This window comes from Cryptomeria japonica, chromosome 3, assembly GCF_030272615.1.
Source record: "Cryptomeria japonica chromosome 3, Sugi_1.0, whole genome shotgun sequence".
Classification (NCBI taxonomy): Eukaryota; Viridiplantae; Streptophyta; class Pinopsida; order Cupressales; family Cupressaceae; genus Cryptomeria; species Cryptomeria japonica.
This window is the reverse complement of record NC_081407.1, coordinates 714,114,716-714,134,188: the sequence shown is the minus strand read 5'-3', so window position 1 is coordinate 714,134,188 and position 19,473 is coordinate 714,114,716. Positions and strand designations below refer to the sequence as shown.

The window sequence follows — 19,473 nt, the reverse complement described above, 5'->3', positions numbered from 1 at the left end:
ACCATGCAGCAAAAGATTTTGGAAGAATAAAACAGTAAAGCTATCTGCATGCTAGATACCAGAATAATAGATTTTTTTATAAATGCCATACAGCAATCTCTCTTAAGAATAACTTCGTATTGCAATATTAATTGAAATGTTAAGACAGTAATGGTGGCCTGAGATCTATGTTACCTTTGGCTTAGTCTTCAGGTGCATATATTTATAGTGCACTTATACACATTTTTTTCTCGTAGGCATTATCATGTCACAAGTCTACATCTGCTATGTACATTAATATGGCTTCAACCTTAAAAATATGGAATTTTTCTTATACCGAAGTAAAAAATAATAACTTCAAATTATTGGAGCGTGTTACTTGTAAAAGTCAATTTTGAGCATTGAACTATTGAGTCATTTACAAGAAAAACTCAAAAAATAGGCTTCTAGAGCCTTCAACTGTCAAAATATTATGCCATTCAGATAGAAAATATTTATTCGGAAGTTTGACCACAATGAAGTGACATAGAAATTAATCTCTGAAAGATAAGATGACTCTATGGACAGCTAAAATTAAGGAACAGAAAATTTTACACATTCATTTTCTGTCAAACTTTTAGTTGTCATGTTCCCCTATTTATCTACTGCAAAGCAGAAAAACAGTATGTAATAGATGGCAGATGAATTTTCTCAATTGTGTAGATCTTGGAAGTTATTAACCTTCTCCACATTGAAGAAGAAATGTTTTCAAATGCAGGTCCAGGTACCTTTCCAGCTCAAATAATAAATGCAGCTTGCTTCTAAGAAGAATACTTTATATATGTGAATTTACTATTGAGCAGCTTTGCACTGACTGGGAATATTGGACACTCTTACCTCTCATCTAAAATTCCAATCACTCAGATTATGTTATAGTTTGCCTTCTAACTTGGCCTGTTGGTTGCCACCCTTGGCACCCCCATGGATTCCTGCACCTGCTTTACGGCGAGCTCTCCATTCTTCTTTGGCAATTTCAAGATTTTCAAAGGCCGCTTCAAGTTCCTTCTCTTCTTTTGGTGCAAAGAAACCAACCTCCTTGTTTCTAAGTTCTTTATATTTTTGTTCAATCTTGGCCTTCCAAAGAAGAGACAGTTCATTATCAAGCTTCCTGGTAGGTGTCTTTAGTAGATATTCATCAATGCCACCAGCTTTATCAATACACCGAATTGCATGTGTTGTAACTTTAACTCTAATAAACTGATCCAAAATCAAGCTGAAAAGTCGCTTATTCTGCACATTGGGCTTCCATGTTCGCTTTGTCCTGTATAGTACAACTGAAACATGGTAAGAAGCAGTGAAATTTCCCCCACACACAAACTCACATGAAATTTGGTATATGATGGAAACATGAATAACATCATTTCCCACATATTTTTAGCAACAAATTCATCTCTCAATGCATTATCCATGTTTTCACCATTTCACTGATAAAGATGGATATAAATTTATAATTAAAAGATTACAGATGGACATACTTGTTTCCACCATCTTCACTGATTTGATTGCCAAATTGGATGTGGCGACCAGCAAAAATTCCTCTCTTAGCCCGTCCCATAATACATTTATGATTAGGAAGACTTCTCCTCAATGCTTCTTTTGCTTCATCACTCATGGATTGTCCTTTAATCATTGGAAGCAACTTCTTAAGCATTGCTCTTTGTCTAGAAGCCATGGCTCTCTTCTTTACTTCCTATACACCCTGAGAAGCAATCAGAAAAATTTGGCAATAAGAAAACAAGTAGAAACAGAATAAGTAAAAAGTAAATAGACAGGGAAATGGCTTGAGGGTTTGGCATATTTATACACTTAGAAATTTGACAAATCCTAAATTAGGGATAGGTGAACATTCAACCTAGCTTTTACAGGTATCTTCGCATGTTCAAGTCAAGAGGGCAGTGTAAAGACAGACTCATAATAAAATAATAATAATATTTTAGGTAGAATAATGTCTATTTCTCTTTTCCTTATCATTATTTACGTTACTAATGTCCGTTTCTATCTATTCTAGAGTAGATAGTCAACATTCAACCTAAAATTGGCCAGCTTTCACATATATCTTCTTCTGCTTAGGTTAAGAGGGCGATATAAGAGTGCCCATACACTTGGGAGCCAATTTTTGCACATATAGCCTGAAGAACCACTTAGTTGAAGCAAAAAGAAAAATAATATCAAAATGATAATTACAATTAAACTTAATAGAAAATAAAGATTTGCTCAGGTAAAATAAAACAAGTTACTGAATTGCAATTATAGTTAAATTTGAACTAGAAAACCATTGCATTTCTACATTCAACAAAGTTAAATACACCATATTCACTCACTATGCCTAATTGAAGCACAACCAAACACTAAAGAGTCTATTTGTGGGCAAACGGAGTTCAGTCATTATTAAAATTAATACAGAATAACTTAAAGCATTGCTTCAGAAAAATACCTCAACATTTGGAACTTCATAAAAATTAAAACCATCAAACTTGCAGTGGCTATGTGTGATGCAGTTGAACCCAAATTGTACACAATCAAGAAAGGATACATAATAGCAATTACAGTTAAATTTCAAGAAAAAACCCTGTAAATTTCTACATAAAAGCTAGATTACCAAACTTTTTATGCCCGATTGAAGAGCGTCCAAATGCTTAAAAGCAAAATTAACCACATACGGAGTAAAACACTATTGAATTTGAGCGAATTCTGAGCAACTTTCTATTTTTAGAAAGTTCCTATTTTTTAAGGATTTCATTGCCTCCAGGATTGGTCTAATTTTGCCAAAAATCAAACTTACTATTTTTTACAGTTTCCATTTTTAGTAAGTTTCTATTTTTAGTGTCCCTACGTCCCATTTTGCCCTAATCTGAACAGTTTGAAACACTTTCTATTTTGGAAAGTTTACTTTTGGCAAGTTCTTCACAGGCAGACACTGAAGACTAAGCATTCCTGGTCATTTCTAAATCCAGAAAATTCGAACAAGCAGGCTACTGATCAAAAATTGTTAAGTATGGGTTCCCATTCAAGAAGTGGAAAACATCGGAAAATCTTCTCTGTCTGGCAAAACCACTTCAAATATGGCATCTTGAATCTAGAAATTGGTCAAAATTGGCTAAGTATGGACGAAAACCAATCAGGAATCCTCATCAATGTGGAAGCATGCAAGTATGGTCAAGAACAAATAGAATTCCTTGGCATAATGATTTTGACGCCCAAGATCAAGTATGGGCACTGGAGAGGGGATGCCAAGGAAAATGGACAAAATTGAAAATTCCACCACCTAAGCATTTTGGCATCCAAGTGCACAAGATGGCACTAAAGTATGGGTGTGGAGGAATTTCCCTCTACACCAATAATTCATCCTTCAAGGCAAAATAGCGCCCAAGTTAATTCATCCTTCAAGGTGAAAATAGATGCAAATTCCCTCCTTAAGGTGAAATAGCGCCCATTTCCCAGGAAGGGCACCAAATGAAGAAAGGCATGGAAAAAGTGAGAAAACTTCAAAAATTCTCCACATAATGCTTCTAGCGCCCAAGTCCCAGTCAAGGCACCAAATTGACAAGGCCACCATGGAAAGCCAAGAAAATCAAAATTTCCTCCATCAGGGTGATTTGGCACCCAAGTCCTTGGTGTCAAGGAAAAACAAGAGAAAGTGAGAATTCCTTCACTTACGTGAAATTTCCATGCGAAACTCAAATTTCCATGCGAAACTCAAATTTCCAAGGCAAGGAAACTGGAAGTCAAGGATGAACTGGAAAAAAAAAAACATTTTCAGGCATCAAATTTCATCAGAATTTCAAAAAAAAATCAGATTTGGATTCGTGAGAGAATTTTCTCTCTCCTGGATCCTAAAACCCTAATTTGAAAATTTTCTTAAAAAAATGGACATAAGCAGAGTTGATGAAAATTTTCCTCTGGAGCATGGAAAAGTCAACTTCAGGAAAATTCCTCATGAATCAAAAGTTTCTCTCTCCTGAAGTTTTCTCTCTCCTAGGGTTTACTGCCAAGTGGATGGATAATAAGAATCTAAAGTCGATCTTATAAAAATCCCTCCAAAATTCAAAAAATGGAAGTTGGCGAGTTGGCAACACAAGAAGAAAGAATATTCCAAATTATGATGCACAACTCAAGGTATTAAAGGAAATTTCAATGTTGGAACTCAACTATGAAGGCGGGACCCGTTTGCATGGCGTCTTGGAGAGGAAAGTATGATGCACCATTAAAACAATTGCCAAAATTGACCTTTGCCAACTTAGCAGCATGTTGGAGAAATTAGATTTTAACATGCAAGTACAATTCATTTCTAGTGTGTGAATTTGGAGAAAGTAAAAGTTGGAGAGAAAGTGCAAGAAGTCAAACTTGGAGAATTTTCATTCCTTTTAGGAAGCTTCGTTCATAGAGAAATGGCAAAATCAAGTAAAGCAACAGCTATTTCCAGGCAGACACAGATCAAGGCTGAGATGAGGGGATTCCTTCCGAAATCCAAAATGGTGTCCAGGTGGAAAGAAATCAGCGACAGCGACAGCGACACAAATCTGGGGACTTTCAACTTGGTTGCTTTCTAGATTAGGATGTTTGGAACAGTCGAACAAAATCCATCACCTACCGCTGCCAGGATTGTCAAAAGTGGAATTGTTGCAGCACCAGATTTCCCTCCTATTCAATGTCCGGAGTTGAAACTGAATGCACAAAACACTACAACCCGGAGAGAAGAACTATTTCAGCAAAGAATGGCAAACTTTTGGCCAATCTGACTCTGGAGGCTATTGGTGAAACATTTGGGATTTCGTCACATCATTCCATGACTTACAGGACCATGGAGAGAGCTAAGGCGGTATACGATACAGGTCCTGACAAATGTGCGGAAATCATCAACAAGAGCTAGTTGCAGAAGCCAAGGCCACACATCTCCAAGATGCCCAAACAACTGACCATTTTTTAATTCAAGCAAGAGTATGTGGACTTGATGATGATGTTGAGCAAAATTATGGGGTGTTCACATACCATCAATTTTGAGACGTGGATGTTTTTCTTCATCAGCGAAGTCATGAATGCCAATGGACTAGTGGATTGGGCCAGGTTAATGTAATGTCCCCATTTTTGGAGTAAGAGTAATTAAATAATTTCATTAGTTAAGTTGTCCAAATTATTGATATTTTTATGGATAGCTTAATTAATTATTTTAATTGATAGTATTAAGTTAATTATTTATAAAGTTATCAAATAAATTAAAAATTAAAAGTTGACTTAAGTGAAATTATATTATTTTAATATTATTTCTAGAAGCTTCTAGAGATGGACTTAAAAAAGTATAAAGGGAGATCTAGTTGAGCTTCAAGGCAGCCGGGAATTGATTTTGATATTGATTGAGTTTTGTGGAGCCAAGGGGTTTCTGTAGAATATTGTCTTTGGGAACGAAAACTCCCATTGATAGCATAACTGAGGGAGTGGAAGATCTCTTGAGGCATTGCATTGAGGAGGCGATATTTCAGTCATCTCAATTGTGCTTGATTTGTGGCCAAAGGCCAACCTAGTAGGTTCGAAATTGAGGAGACATTGGAGACCTTTGGAGGCCATAGGACCTCATTGTTAAGGAGCTGATCATACCCACTACATTTCTGAAGCTAATCTCAATAATTTTCAGACTTACATCAAATTGGAGGAGAGTCACGATTTGGCTCCTTTTGACCTACACTTGCATCAGCATATTGGAATAAGAAAGGCGATTTCTCTAGGAGTGATTTGGAAAAGATTTGGGGTAAATTCAGGTTGCATACCAGTCTGACATAAATTCGTACCAGTCCATCATCCTCCACAATTTTGCATCATATTACCTTGCTTTGGCATCTGAACCTTCATATGATTCAAGCGATTGCTTTGGGGAGGAACAACGATGATGATTAGTAATTGAAAGGAGGCGTAGGTGTCAGTATTTATTAATTGTCAGCCTGCAGATCAGAAACAGGGATGATTTGAAGAAAGGAGTCAGTTTGGCATCAAAGTGATCTTCTTTCAATGGATTTTGCTTGCTTCTTCATTTCCAACATGGGGCGACTTCTCCTACCAGGTTCTTAATGGATTTGTATTGCATTGATCTTATATATGTGTTGCTGTTGAAGACTCCATTAATCTGAAAATATTATTGAATGATAGGGGTCCAAGAATCTACTTGTTCATTGTAATTTTTGATTGCTAATAATAAAGAATATTGATGTCACAGCTCTCTATATGATCTTATATCTATATTCATTTGTGTGTAGTTTGCATGCCAAATGTTTGTTCTAATGTCTGCTAGCTGTAACTGCACTTTTCACCTTTGAGATTCATGTATATGCATAGGAAGGGTTAAAGGAAGCTTTAGATTAGATCCCTGCAACATTATTTGTGGTTTGAGAACATTGACATGAAATGATATCAGTCTGATCATTCATACCAGCAAGTCTGAAGTCACATGCCAAGTGTTTGACGAAATATCCAAAGGCTAAAACTCAGAAATTTACATCAGAATTAGCAAGGATCATTACAGGTTATACTCTTTAAAAGGTCTGAAGTTTTTCATCAGTCAAATGCCAAGTAAACTACATAACACGCAAGTTATACTAGCTGTCCAGTCTGCATAACATGCAGGTCATATTGACAGAAACTTGAACAGCAGGAAATCAATTCATTGTTTAACAATATTCCCTGCATTTTGAGTCCTACAACAGCAGGGGATAGTACAGTTAATCAGCCACTATGTGCACGAACAGCTTAAAGATCTAAAGGAAAAGAAGACCCAATCCTTCTATATGAGCTCCTACGTGATTTATTCACTTACAAGGACAGGTGGCTTCGATGGATTGCCAAGAAAGGGGCCCATGGGTTGCGGACCAGCACAATTAAAGATTCATGAATGCTACCCCCAGCTGCATCTATACAGCACTAGTTCCTTCAAACTAGTGAATGACACTTTTACCATGCACTTGACCAGGTTGATGCAGAATGAGCTTCATACCAGAATGTCACCAAAAGCCAAGGCCTAGTTTAGAAATTTGGGGCCGTGTTCTTGCAGTTTCCGAAGTTTACTTATATCAGGCCACAAGGATTTTCATACCAGCTGTACAAATTACCAAGATATCCGTCAAATAAGCTGGTGTTGTTGGAACTCATGAGACAATTAACAGCTTATGACCAAATTCAGAAGAAGAAAAGAAAGTTGTCCATCAAGTTCCCTGTAGTCCTTGCTGACTATGCAGAATTATGTCCCAACCTGGCAGCAGCTGAAAAAGCAGTAGAGGAGTTGACATTCTACCATTTACCATTCTACACATCCAAGTCTTGTAACGATCCATATCGCAAAATTCAGAAAGTAGTTGGAATAAAGTTTGTGCATAAGTTTCACCTCGAATATTTTTGGGCTAGTGTTGGGGATGACCTTGAGGTCAAAAAGAAAATGTTTTGCAGATTGCCCCTCAACATGATTAGGATTGGTGAAATAGTACAAGTCCCGGATCAAGTGAAAGAGGATACATACATAGTGCAGCCGGAGTTTGGAAAGGTCAAGGACCAGCCCATCCAATTACCAAATTGGTCAAAACCGGAGGTAGATGACTTAGACATTTTAGCCAGGCTGGTTCTGTAGTTCACAGGGCAGTGGGTTGATCGACATATGAAGGCATTGAAGGAGAAAAATGTTCACCTAAGCTACCAGTTAATGGGAAGTTTGGATTCCCACAGTGAGGCCACAGAAGGATCATCAAAAGCCCAAGTTGAAGAAGGGGAAATCCAGCAAGGAGAGGCCGGACCTAGTGAAGGAAAAAACGCTCCAACGAAGCCTAGGACTAGGAAAGGAAGGAAGCCCAACCAAATGTCCAATCGGAAATTCAATCAGTTGTTCAGCAGGAAGTCCACCAGGAAGAACCATAGCAGAAAAGAGCATGGGTGGAAGAAGCTAAATCCCCAGCCAGTTCTTCAAGTGTACGAGAAGTGGATATGTTCAAACAAGAAAATCCATTGAATCCACCACCGTGAGATTTTCCTGATACCACACTTGCACAAGATGTCCTCAGCATTAGCGCTTCACACAGGCCAACTTAGCCAAGAGACCAGAGGCAAGAACTTCCTCCCCATCAACAAGAACCACACCAAGATAATTTCGTAGAAACGATCCTTGGAGAGATGGAGGAGGCTTCACAAGAGCAGGAACATATGGAAATTCAAGATCAGTCGACAACCGCTCCAGATTGGCTGATAGACAAATTAAGGAAAGAACCAGAGAAGGAAGTAGATCCAGCACAGGAGTTGGAAGAACTTCTGAAGAGGATGGATAAACCAACAGAGAAAAAGGTTGTCAGGAAGTTCTCCAAGGTCATAAGAGAAGAGTTTGGGATCTCAAACTTTCAATATAGTTGAGCCTGCAATAGATAAGGACAAGAATGAGATCACACCAAATGATTATGTAATCAAAGAAGTTGATTTGGGGCATGCTTCCACAGTGCAGGTGATGGAGGACTTTGAAGGGTCATTCTTGGCCATGACAGAAAAGATGCAAAAAATGAAGGCAAAGTGCAAAAGGCTAAAGAGTAAAACAGGGCCTTGTGCGAGTATATGAAGAGTTTCAAACACCCACTCAAGGAAGAAGATCTGTCTTTTACTCCTCTTCCTAAGGAGTCCAATAATGATGTTGAAGAGGTTAGGAAAATTGACCAATACTCTAGGGAATGGGTGGAGGATGTTTTCACCACAGTTGGGAAATTCATTGAAGACCTGGGTAGCCTTCATTCCAGACTTGTTGCCCTCTTGAACCGGCTGGAAGTTGTGGATGGTGCATGGCAAGATGTTCACATTTATCAAGACCTGACCATTATATGACTCAGAGCCTTGATGAAAGTCCTGAAGTAGACACTGATTGATGGGAAGGTGATGCAGGAGAACGAAGTTTATGACTTCCCGTGGTGGTTTTGTGTCGTTTGCACTGGAAGGGAAGCCTTTGAAAGATTCGACATAGAGTCTTTAGCTTTGAAACACTCGATCAGGAAGGTACAAGAGGAAATCATTAGCGTAGTTGAGACCTTGTTTGCAATAAGGTTGAATGAAGGCAATGTGGCAATGAATTTCCTAAGGGCTCAATTGCATGAATTCTTCTTCGTGGGATCATTTTCCAAGGCCCACTTTGATAATGTTTCTTTCTTTTCCAGCACTATGCGGAGGACACATGAGATGTTGGCAGAATGGGAAGGTTTTCTATCCAAGAGTGAAGAAGAAATTACTTTGGAGTTTTGGATAGAAAGTGTGCCAAGTGTCTCCGTAGGAGAACTAGAGGCCATCATCACCAAATTCATTGTGCATGCCATAAATGAACGAGAAAATGGTCATCCATTTTTGGACGAGGATCTTTTGACCGAGTGACAGTGGCATACTTATTGCTGGAATATTTTGACCAAGCAGCAGCCAGGTCAACGCATGGAGAATTAATAGAGCATATTTTGCATGCAACTGCCACATTTAGGGCAATATGGCAGATTCCTTTTGCATGTCGTCGCATGTGAATATGGTGGAGCATTTAAAGCATTATAGGCGATTTTGCATGAGGGAATATTCATTGCATGTTAGGCAAATTTAGTAGATAATGGTGCATTTAATGCATTTTGATGCAAATTGTAGTAAGTTGGAATTAATTGTAATATGGGCATAATGGGCATTTGTTGTAGATTACCACCTTGTTGCATCATATGTGGGGAATCTTTGTGGGAAAACCCTAATTAGGATTTGCATGTAGCCATGGCATGAAGCCTATATAAAGGGGTGACCCCCCTCATTTGTAAAGGAGGAGAGATTGCTTTTCAAGACTATTGCTATAAGCTTTGAAGCAGTTAACTTAATACATTGTTCAATTTGTTGGTGTATTGTTGTCTTGTTTTATGACTTGCATGGTCTCACTCTCTTCACTTAGATTAGATTTGCTTTCAAGTTGTTAGATGAACGGAATTTGATGAGATTGTTTATAGTGCAAACCCTTGCTCATACCTTTGGTTGGTAGTTGATCGTTACTCACTTTGCAAGGTTAATCTAAACCTTTTATACGTGGAAACTTAACTTCAATTATCGGGTGGACATTGTTCGTTGAGAGTGTTCATTGATATTCTGAAAACATTTCGCACAACCTTTAAAGATTGCACCGCCTTTGTGTAGTTGTCTCCTAGTGGCGAAGCAGAGCGTGGTTTGGTTTCACTTAGGCAATCCCTGTCTCCTTGTTCTTACGTTTAAATTAGATTAGAATAGCATTTCTAAACCCTTCTCATATACTTTTTGCATATCTTAAACCCAAAAATTCTAAAAAACGAGCCATTAAAAGCTAAATCATCCGTGAGTTAATTCCTTGAAAGTTGCGAAGCTATTTAATCTTCTTCGAGTGTATATAAGGCCCCTTGGATTACTAGTATATCACATCGACCAATTGAGTCACGTCCGTTGCATATAGGAACCTTGGAATCGATTGTCTAAACATTTCGCAATGTTAGCCTACAATCGCACTTTGATCAAGAGAGAGTAAGGTGATCGTTGGTAACTTTATTCTGTGTTCGACACTGTCATAAAAAACACGTCAACAAGTCCTAGAAAAATAATTGTTGCATGCAGAATTTTAAAATCCATTGCGCTCCTCAACCTTCTGCAAATCACAACACCTTACACCCCAAATTTCGCTAACACCTTAAAATTTGCCATTTGCAATGAAATTTTCACGACGCCTCACAAGATAAAGTGAAAACACCATAACAAGTCCACTGCAGCAAAAGTATTGCCACAGCCAACAGCAGAATTTCCAAGAACTAAATATTTATGTTTTAAGCACAAAACTGCTGCAATGCTCCATCTCCAAGCTGATCTGAAAGACGACTCTAAAATCAATGATCGAAACCTGAAGGGCCAAAAACAAATAGGCAAAAAAAATCTAATTTACTCATTATTGGTAAACGGGTCACCACCTTTCATGAGAACTGAGTCACCACTTTTCATGAGAATTGAGTCCCTACCTTTCATTGCTACCATTTGGAATAATATATTATTTCTGCACTGTTCTCTCTTTCCCCCCTTCTCAAATAAGACCTCCTTCCCTTTATATCTTCCATTGTGAGGGAGAAGTCACACCTCTTCATGATTTCTGCCCCTTGCAAGAGTCTCAACCTCTCAAATTTCCACCCTTTGAAAGAGTACAACCTTTCATAATTTCTGCCCTTTTGAAATATTAACTTCCTCATTTTCTTCTCATTCCTTCCTACTAATCCTTCCTTAATTCATAAGCTCCATTCTTTCTTCCTTTAGTATTGTTGGATGAATGATCATTGGATGTCCTTCAAAAATGAAATGATCTCCCCTTTATACCTCATGTTTGAGGAAGTAACAACTCTTCATTTCATACTATTTGACCATTCATTAAACTTAATTAAATTTTGATTATATTATGTTTTATTTTTGTTCTTTTATATTTTAATTTTATTGTTATTATTTAATAATTTATTAATAAATCCTATTTCAACAAAGGGACATTACAGTCCCCCCTGCCCAAGATAGCTTGTCCTCGAGCAATCACAAGCTAGCATGCTTTCTTAGAGATACCAAGATTCTAATCAGTTTATTAGTAACATATTCTAATGGTGTGAAATATTTGTTTTTATTCTTGTTTTACATCTCACTTTCGCATGTTTTACTTTTTTACTTTGGGGTTCCTACAAGACATGCCTACTACATGTATCTTTAAAATAATTGAATTCTTGACCAGATGATGTAGAATTGATTTTAAAAATTTCAAACTTTTCAAACTGTTTAGCTACCAATTCTTGCCGGAGACGATTGGAACTTTCTGGTATAAAATTTTTTTGTTGTCATTTGAAGGAAAACACTTTCTGTTATAAGTGACAAAAAAAGTCTGTGTTTATTTGGTCTGCACACATTAAAGAGTTCATTGTTCCTTTCATGTAATTACGTATTAGTTTGATGTTATAAGGATAGAGCAATAACATTGTTGCAAAGATTGAGGAGGTATCGATGTGAGGGGCATTCTGTTTTTCGCTTTATTTACTGACAGTACCATTGGGTGCTCAAGGAAAAATGCTTTTTATACTTTGATCACTCTACCCTCTATGAAGGCATGAATATAGTGTTAAGTTTTAGTGATCAGATAGATAGATAGAAAATTCACACAAAATGCAGAGAGTATAGCCTGGGAAAACCTTCCTCTTGAAGGTGAAAAACCCAGCAATAATGTTCCTTATTGTATTATCAATATACAAAATGTTTTTACAATGAATTTGCTTCACTCCTTGAAGCTAGCATCAAACAATTAATTGAACACTTCAATTCACAAAATGTACGATCTGCTGTGTATGAGAAGTGCAGTCTACTCGCTGTCTATGATGCAACTGCTGTGCGAAGATATACTAAGATTCGCTCTGCTGAAGATGAATGTATCGCTGCTTAAGGATGAACACGATCTGCTTGCTATGCGGGAGATTCGAACTGCTGAAGAATATCACAATGCTTTCGAAGAAGAATACGATCTGCTTGATGGTGAATTCGATTACTTGTAAGTGAAAGGGAAACCGAACTATATACCCATGCATTGGTGATGCCAAACAACACGTCTCCTTCAAGGGTCGGCTTCTTATTAACAATCATGTCTCTTCATTAGTGATCGGTTATATTTTCACCAACACATCTTTTTGTTAGGTAATGATTACATCATTATTAGACATCTTATTATCCAAGGGTGGTGGGATAGATATACATGCAAATACAAAGTCGATAAGTATTAATATTAAATCGAACTTTGTAAATGTGTAAGGCCGATAGGCCATTCACACATTTTCCATTTGCTATGCCAGCCTAAAGGATCCGACCATAGCTATCGCATTAACACTCCCTCTTAGCTAGGGAGGAATCCTTCTCGATATCAAAATCACATAGTGACATCCACCATGGCTACTCCCAGAGGGTGGGTCCATCATGGCTAATCCCATGAAAGGAAATGCAAAAGAACACAAGTGCTCATCACGAAGACACTCAACGTGATGATGTTCACCATGGCTACTCCCAGAGGGTGAATAAACACAAGTGCCAAGTCATGGAGCCTCTCACATGACATCCACCATACCTACTCGCAGAGGGTGGATCCACCATGCCTACTCGCAGAGGGTGAGACAAGGGCTTACACCTCAAACTTCTCTCTCACAAAGAAGAATGCAATAACAAGGGCTTGCACCTCAAACTTCTCTCTCACAGAGAAGAATGCATTAACAAGGGCTTGCACCTCAAACTTCTCTCTCACAGAGAAGAATGCATTGTAATACATATCAAGTAATCACTGATGTTGAGACTCCCTCTCAGCAAGGGCTTCATTCTCCACAACTCCAAGCTTGTCTCGAAAATGCACAAACTTCACTTTGGCAAGAGGCTTGGTGAGAATGTCAGTTGTCTGCTCCTCAGTACAAATGTATCTCAACTGAACAGCATTCCTCTGTACCATATCTCTGATATAGTGGTATTGAATCTCAACATGCTTTGTTTTGTCATGGAACACTGGATTGACTGAAAGCTTCACACAGCTTTGGTTATCACAATGAATAGTAGCAGGCTCCAATGATTGTCCAAACAATCCTGCAAGGAGCTTCCGAAGCCACACTGCTTCGCGAGTTGCCACACATGCCAAAATGTATTTTGTCTCTGCTATGCTTAGTACCAATGAAGACTGCTTCCTACTACATCTGGAAATCATAGCAGATCCCAAACTGAAACAACAACCAGAGGTGCTCTTCCGATCAGTAACACTCCCTGCCCAATCAAAGTCAGAATAGCCTTCTAAAATCAGGTCCACACTGGAAGAGTATTTCAAGCCATATCCAATTGTGCCACACAAGTATCTCAAGATATGCTTGGTTGCAACTAGATGTATTTGTCTCGGTTAACACATGAACTGACTCAATGCACTCACTACATAACATATATCTGGTCTAGTGTTCACAAGATACATCAAGGATCCAATCAACCGTCTATACATAGTAGGATCCACAAGATTTGAACTAGTTGCAGCTTCCCTCAATTTCTTCAAGTTAGTTTCCATCGGTGTGGACATAGATTTGCAATCTATAATTCCAAATCTCTTCAAGATATCAATGGTGTATTTTCCTTGACTTAGGATAATCTCATTGTGTCTCTGCCAAACTTCCAAACCTAGAAAGAAGTGCTTGAGTCCTAAGTCCTTCATCTCGAATTTTGAAGTCAACTACTTACATCTATGAATCAAATGATCTTCTTCGGTAACAAATAGGTCATCAAAATAAAGTACCAAGATCAACATAAAACCATTCAATATCTTGAAGTAAATATTCGGATCAGCATCATTCTTGCAGAAACCCAAACCCACTAAGTATCTATCAATTCTTTCATACCAAGCACGAGGCGCCTGTTTAAGGCCATATAGGACTTTCTTCAATTTGCACACATGAGACTCTTTCCCATGAATCACGAACTTCTCAGGTTGCTTGATGAAGACCTCTTCCTCAATCACATCATTGAGAAAAGTTGTCTTCACATCCATCTGATGTAACTTCCATCTCTTAGCTCCTACAATGGCAATGATGGTCCTGATGGAAGTGTAGCGAGCAACAGGAGCAAATGTTTCTTCATAATCTATTCCCTCTTTCTAAGAGAAACCACGAGCCACAAATCTAGCCTACTACTTTTCAATGCTTCCATCAGCTGCATGCTTAATCTTGTACAACCACTTGGAAGATACAACGTACTTCCCCTCAGGTCTAGGAACAATATCCCACACATCATTCTTGATAATGGATTGATACTCTTCATCCATTGCCTCTTTCCATACTTGTTGTTTTGAGGCTTCATCAACACTGGAAGATTCAGTCTCAATAAGATTACACATCAATGGAACATAGCTAAAGAATCTTTGTAGTCTTTTACTTTCTCTGAATGTGCATCTAGGAGCTGCAAATTGTTTTGCCTCCTGCATAGTGTTTCTTGCCCAAAGAGGTCTCTTTCAAGTCACAACAATATCTCTAGGCCCATCAGTAGGATCCAAAGGTTCAATTGGATCATCAATCTCATTAGGTTCTGTAGACTTCCTCTAAATCTCAGGAGCATGATCAACGTCCATGTCTTGAGTCTCATGATTTTCATCATCTATCTCCATGCATGAACCCTTTGATTTCTTGAATGCAACATCTTCCTCAAATGTGACATCCCTACTTACTTCTATTGCTTACTTCTATTTGCTTCTGACCAGGAATGTAAATACGGTAGGCTTTGGAGGTTTCACTGTAGCCCACAAATATCCCTCTCTTGCCAGAAGGTTCCAACTTGGTCCTCTTGTCCTTGGGAATATGAACATACACAGGACAACCAAAGATTCTCAGGTGACTGATATCAGGCTTGATCCTTGAAAAGGCTTCTTCAGGAGTCATATCTTGCAATATCCAGTGAGGACATCTATTCTGAACATACACTCTTGTTCTAGAGGCTTTTGCCCATAGAAAAGTCTGAAAGTCTTGATCATGAATCATAGCTTTTGCAGCTTCAACAATAGATTTGTTTTTTCTTTCTACAACCCCATTTTGTTGAGGGTTGTGTTGTGACCTAATCACACATCACCCCATCCCAGATAGGGACCCCCTAGCTTTTAGGCCCTTTCGGTCGTTTGGTCTTGTTTTTTTGTGCGTTGGTAGCAATCTCTTCAATCTCTCCGCTTTGCAGATGTTCGGGGGTCAATTAGAGTTAATCTGCTTCTCTGTCAAGCGAATTCTATGAAGTCTAGGGCTTGTTTTGTCCCTTTTTAGGGTTTCTACCTTTTGTCCTAGATTTTAGGGGTTCCTGTTAGGGTTTTTTGGAAAACTAAGCATATGACTGGAATCACGACCCTTCAAGGGACCTCCCAATAAAATTTGAGCCCAAACGGAGCAACTTTCTATTTTTAGAAAGTCCCTATTTTTTAGGGATTTTTCCGAGTCCCGAAATGTCGCATTTTGCCAAAAAATCAAACTTACTATTTTTAGTAATTTCCATTTTTAGTAAGTTTCAATTTATAGTAAGTCATTCCTGCACCCGATCTAGGGATCTAACGCTGACACCTGGAAGGTTTCTATTTTGGAAAGTCAGTATTGGCAGGGTCAGTCAGATAAGGCGACAAGGATCAGACATTCGCAGACATTTCTAATTCCAGAAAGTCAGACAACAGACAGAGAAAGCCAGAAATGGGTCAAGTGCTGGAAGTCCAAGCCCAAAATGGAAAGCTCGAAAAAAACACTTCAAAGCTATAGGAGGTCAAAATATTCTAAGTCTGGGAGGATAAAGAGGGAAAACCCACGAATCCATGGCACAAGCAAAAATGCGCCCAAGTCTAGAGTCAGGCACTGAAATGGAGAACCCAAGGAGAGGAGGAAAAATCCATGAATCTTTCTCCCAAGCAAAAATGTGCCCAAGTCTGGAGTCAGGCGCTAAAATGAGAATCCCAAGGAGAGATGGGAAAATCCACGAATCCATGGCACAAACAAAAATGCGCCCAAGTCTGGAATCAGGCGCTGAAATGGAGAACCCAAGGAGAGGAGGAAAAATCCATGAATCCTTCTCCCAAGCAAAAATGCGCCCAAGTCTGGAGTCAGGCGCAAAAATGAGATTCCCAAGGAGAGGTGGAAAATATGTGAATCCATGGCTGGAGGAGAATTGCGCCCAAGTAAGGTGGAGGGCGCCAAAGCAGGATGTCCAAGGACAACAAAGAAAAGATGAAATTCCTTGGCCAAGTGTGATTTGCACCCAAGGATGCAGTTAGGCGTTGAACAGAGGAGGTCAGGGACAGAAGGAAAATCCATGAATCCTTGGCGTGGTGAAAATTCCGCCCAAGCTAAAAAATTGAAATTTTGCATGAGGCATGGAATCCAAGGAGTCAAGGAGGAATAAAAGGAAAAATTACCCTCGAGCGAATTTTCGAATATGCTATTTTTAGACACCAAATCTCGACCAAGTGTGGAAAATTTTATAGATTCGAAGTCGAGGTGAAATTCCCCATCCAATGAACCTGACTCCTAAATTTTAGGAAGATCCCTAAAAAATAGGGATGTTGAAAAAGATGTGAAAGTTCCTTCGAAAACAGGAGACAACAAGTTAGAATGGAATCGAGCAAATCCAGACAAAATCCTTCGAATCCCCTCCAAAATTGGAAAGAATGAAAATCAACGAGTTGGCAAAAAGAATCTTCCAAGTATGACACATGACTTGGAGCATTTAAGGAAAATTCTAAATTTGAACTCATTCGCATGGGAAGTTGCCTTTGCATGGCGCAGCGATTAGGGAAAGTATGACGCATCATGAATGCAATTGCTAAATCAATGCCTCTTAAGAATTCTATATAAGTTTGGAAAGGTATTTCATTGTTCACATGCAAGATTCAAGAAAGGAGAAGTGGAAGAGTAAAGAATAGTCATACTTAGTCTTTTTTTCATCATTTCGAGGTGCTTCCAAGATGGCGGAACCAAGCAAGGCAGCTACTATGTCCAGACAGGCATTGATCAAGGCGGAGATGAAGAGTTCTCTTCCTCATTCTCGGTTGAATTCAAGATGGGATGAAATCAGCGAAACTAATTTAGGCACATTCAACTTGGCTGCATTCAAAATCCGGATGTTCGGAACAGCAGGCCACAATCCATCCCCAACAGTTGTCAGAATTGTGAAAAGTGGAATAGTTGCAACAGCTGGTTTTCCTCCCGCTATTCAATGCCCAGACCTGGTCTTGGATTGTGCAGCACATTACAATCTGGAGAGAAAAACAATCTCAACGCCAGATGGCAAGTTATTGGCAACATTGACTCTAGAGTCAATTAGTGAAGCTTTCGGAATCCCTTCACATTATTCCATGACGTACAGGACCAGCAGCAGAGCTCAGGCAGTATATGAAGCAGGCCCTGCCAGGTGCGCTGATTTGATCAACAAGCAGTGGTTGTTGAAGCCTAGAGTGCACGCTTCCAAGATGCCCAAAACTCTCACAATCTTCGAGTTCAAGCAGGAGTATGTAGACTTGATAAAAATGCTAAGCAGAGTAATGGGATGCCCACGTTCGGTGAACTTTGAGGCTTGGATGTTCTTCTACATAGGCGAGATCATGAATTCAAATACGTTGATCGACTGGGCTAGATTGATCAGTCACTACTTGCATGAACAATTGACGAACCATAAAGAGAAAAGGTCCCAGTCCTTTTTCATGGGCTCCTACCTGTTCTATATGCTTGTACGAAGGGGAGGATTCGATGGGCTACCAGCAAGAGGAATCATGGGCTGCGGACCAGCTCAGTTGAAAGTACATGTGTTACCCCTAGCTGCATCTCCACAATATGAATTCTTACAGGTTGACGAATGACACTTTCACCATGTACTTGACACGGCTTATGCAGAATAAGTTGCACATGAGGTTGTCACCACAAGCAAGTGCCTTGGTCCAAAAGTATGGAGTTGCGTTCTTGCAATTTCCTAAATTCACATACATCAGGATGCAAGGATTCTCCTTCCAGTCATACAAATTGCCCAAATATCCGTCAAACAAGCTTGTATTGCTTGAGCTCATGAGGCAGTTAACTGCCTATGATCAGCTGCTGAAGAAGAAGAAGAAGCAATCAATTGAATTTCCAGTTGTCTTGGGGGATTTCATGGAGATATGCCCAGGTTTGGAAGCCGTTGAAAGTGCGGGAGGGGAATTGGCATTCTATCGCCTGCCGTTTTACACATCTAGGGCCCAATATGATTTACAACTAGATTAGGAAGGTTGCAGGCATCAAATTCATACACAGGTTTCACTTAGAGGATTATTGGGCAAGTGTCGAGGATGACCTTGAGGTCCGAAGAAGAATGCATTCCAGATTGCCCCTCGACACCATCAAAATAAGTGAAATTTATCAAGTGCCAGATCACGTGAAGGAAGATGCAGATTTGACACAACCTGAATTCGAGAAAGTAAAGGATCAACCTTTCCAGCTGCCAGATTGGTCAGAGCCCGAGATAGAAGATTTGAATATCTTAGCTAGACCAGTGCTGAAATTAACTAAGCACTGGATTGACAGGCAAATAAGAAAGTTGGTGGATGAAAATGTCCATCTAACATACCAACTAATGGGAAGTTTGGATTCCCATAGTGAGGCAACTGAAAGCTCTTCACAGGTTCAAGCAGGAAGGGAAGCCCGGATAGATAAAGGAAAAAATGCCCCAAAGAGACCAAGGACAACAAAGAAGAAGGATATCCAGTAGGAAATCCCACAAGAGGTTCAACAAGAAGCCCAACAAGAAGAACCTCCACGAAAGAGAGCAAGAACAGCAAGGGTGCATTCAGCAGTTAGTTCCTCGAGCGTGCGGGAAGTGGAGATGTTTCCACATTCCACAAGTCCACTTCCAGGGAACGTTCCAGCACTCGATATACTCAACATCAATGCTTCACAAGAC

The 19,473-nt window shown here is 39.2% G+C and overlaps 1 protein-coding gene across 3 annotated transcripts in view; it reads right to left on the bottom strand.

Moving 5' to 3' along the window:
- Window positions 1–418: 418 nt before the first annotated feature.
- The window catches only part of LOC131034211 (large ribosomal subunit protein bL28m), an 86,605-nt gene continuing 67,550 nt past the window's right edge, over window positions 419–19,473 (bottom strand). For all 3 annotated transcript variants that reach the window (XM_057965604.2, XM_057965601.2, XM_059218543.1), the window contains 2 exons: window positions 1,494–1,717; window positions 419–1,279 (listed from right to left, as the gene is read on the bottom strand). In XM_057965604.2, the coding sequence (XP_057821587.2) occupies window positions 889–1,279; window positions 1,494–1,690 (588 nt within the window). In that variant the 5' untranslated portion in view covers window positions 1,691–1,717 and the 3' untranslated portion in view covers window positions 419–888. The remainder of the gene's footprint in view (window positions 1,280–1,493; window positions 1,718–19,473) is intronic.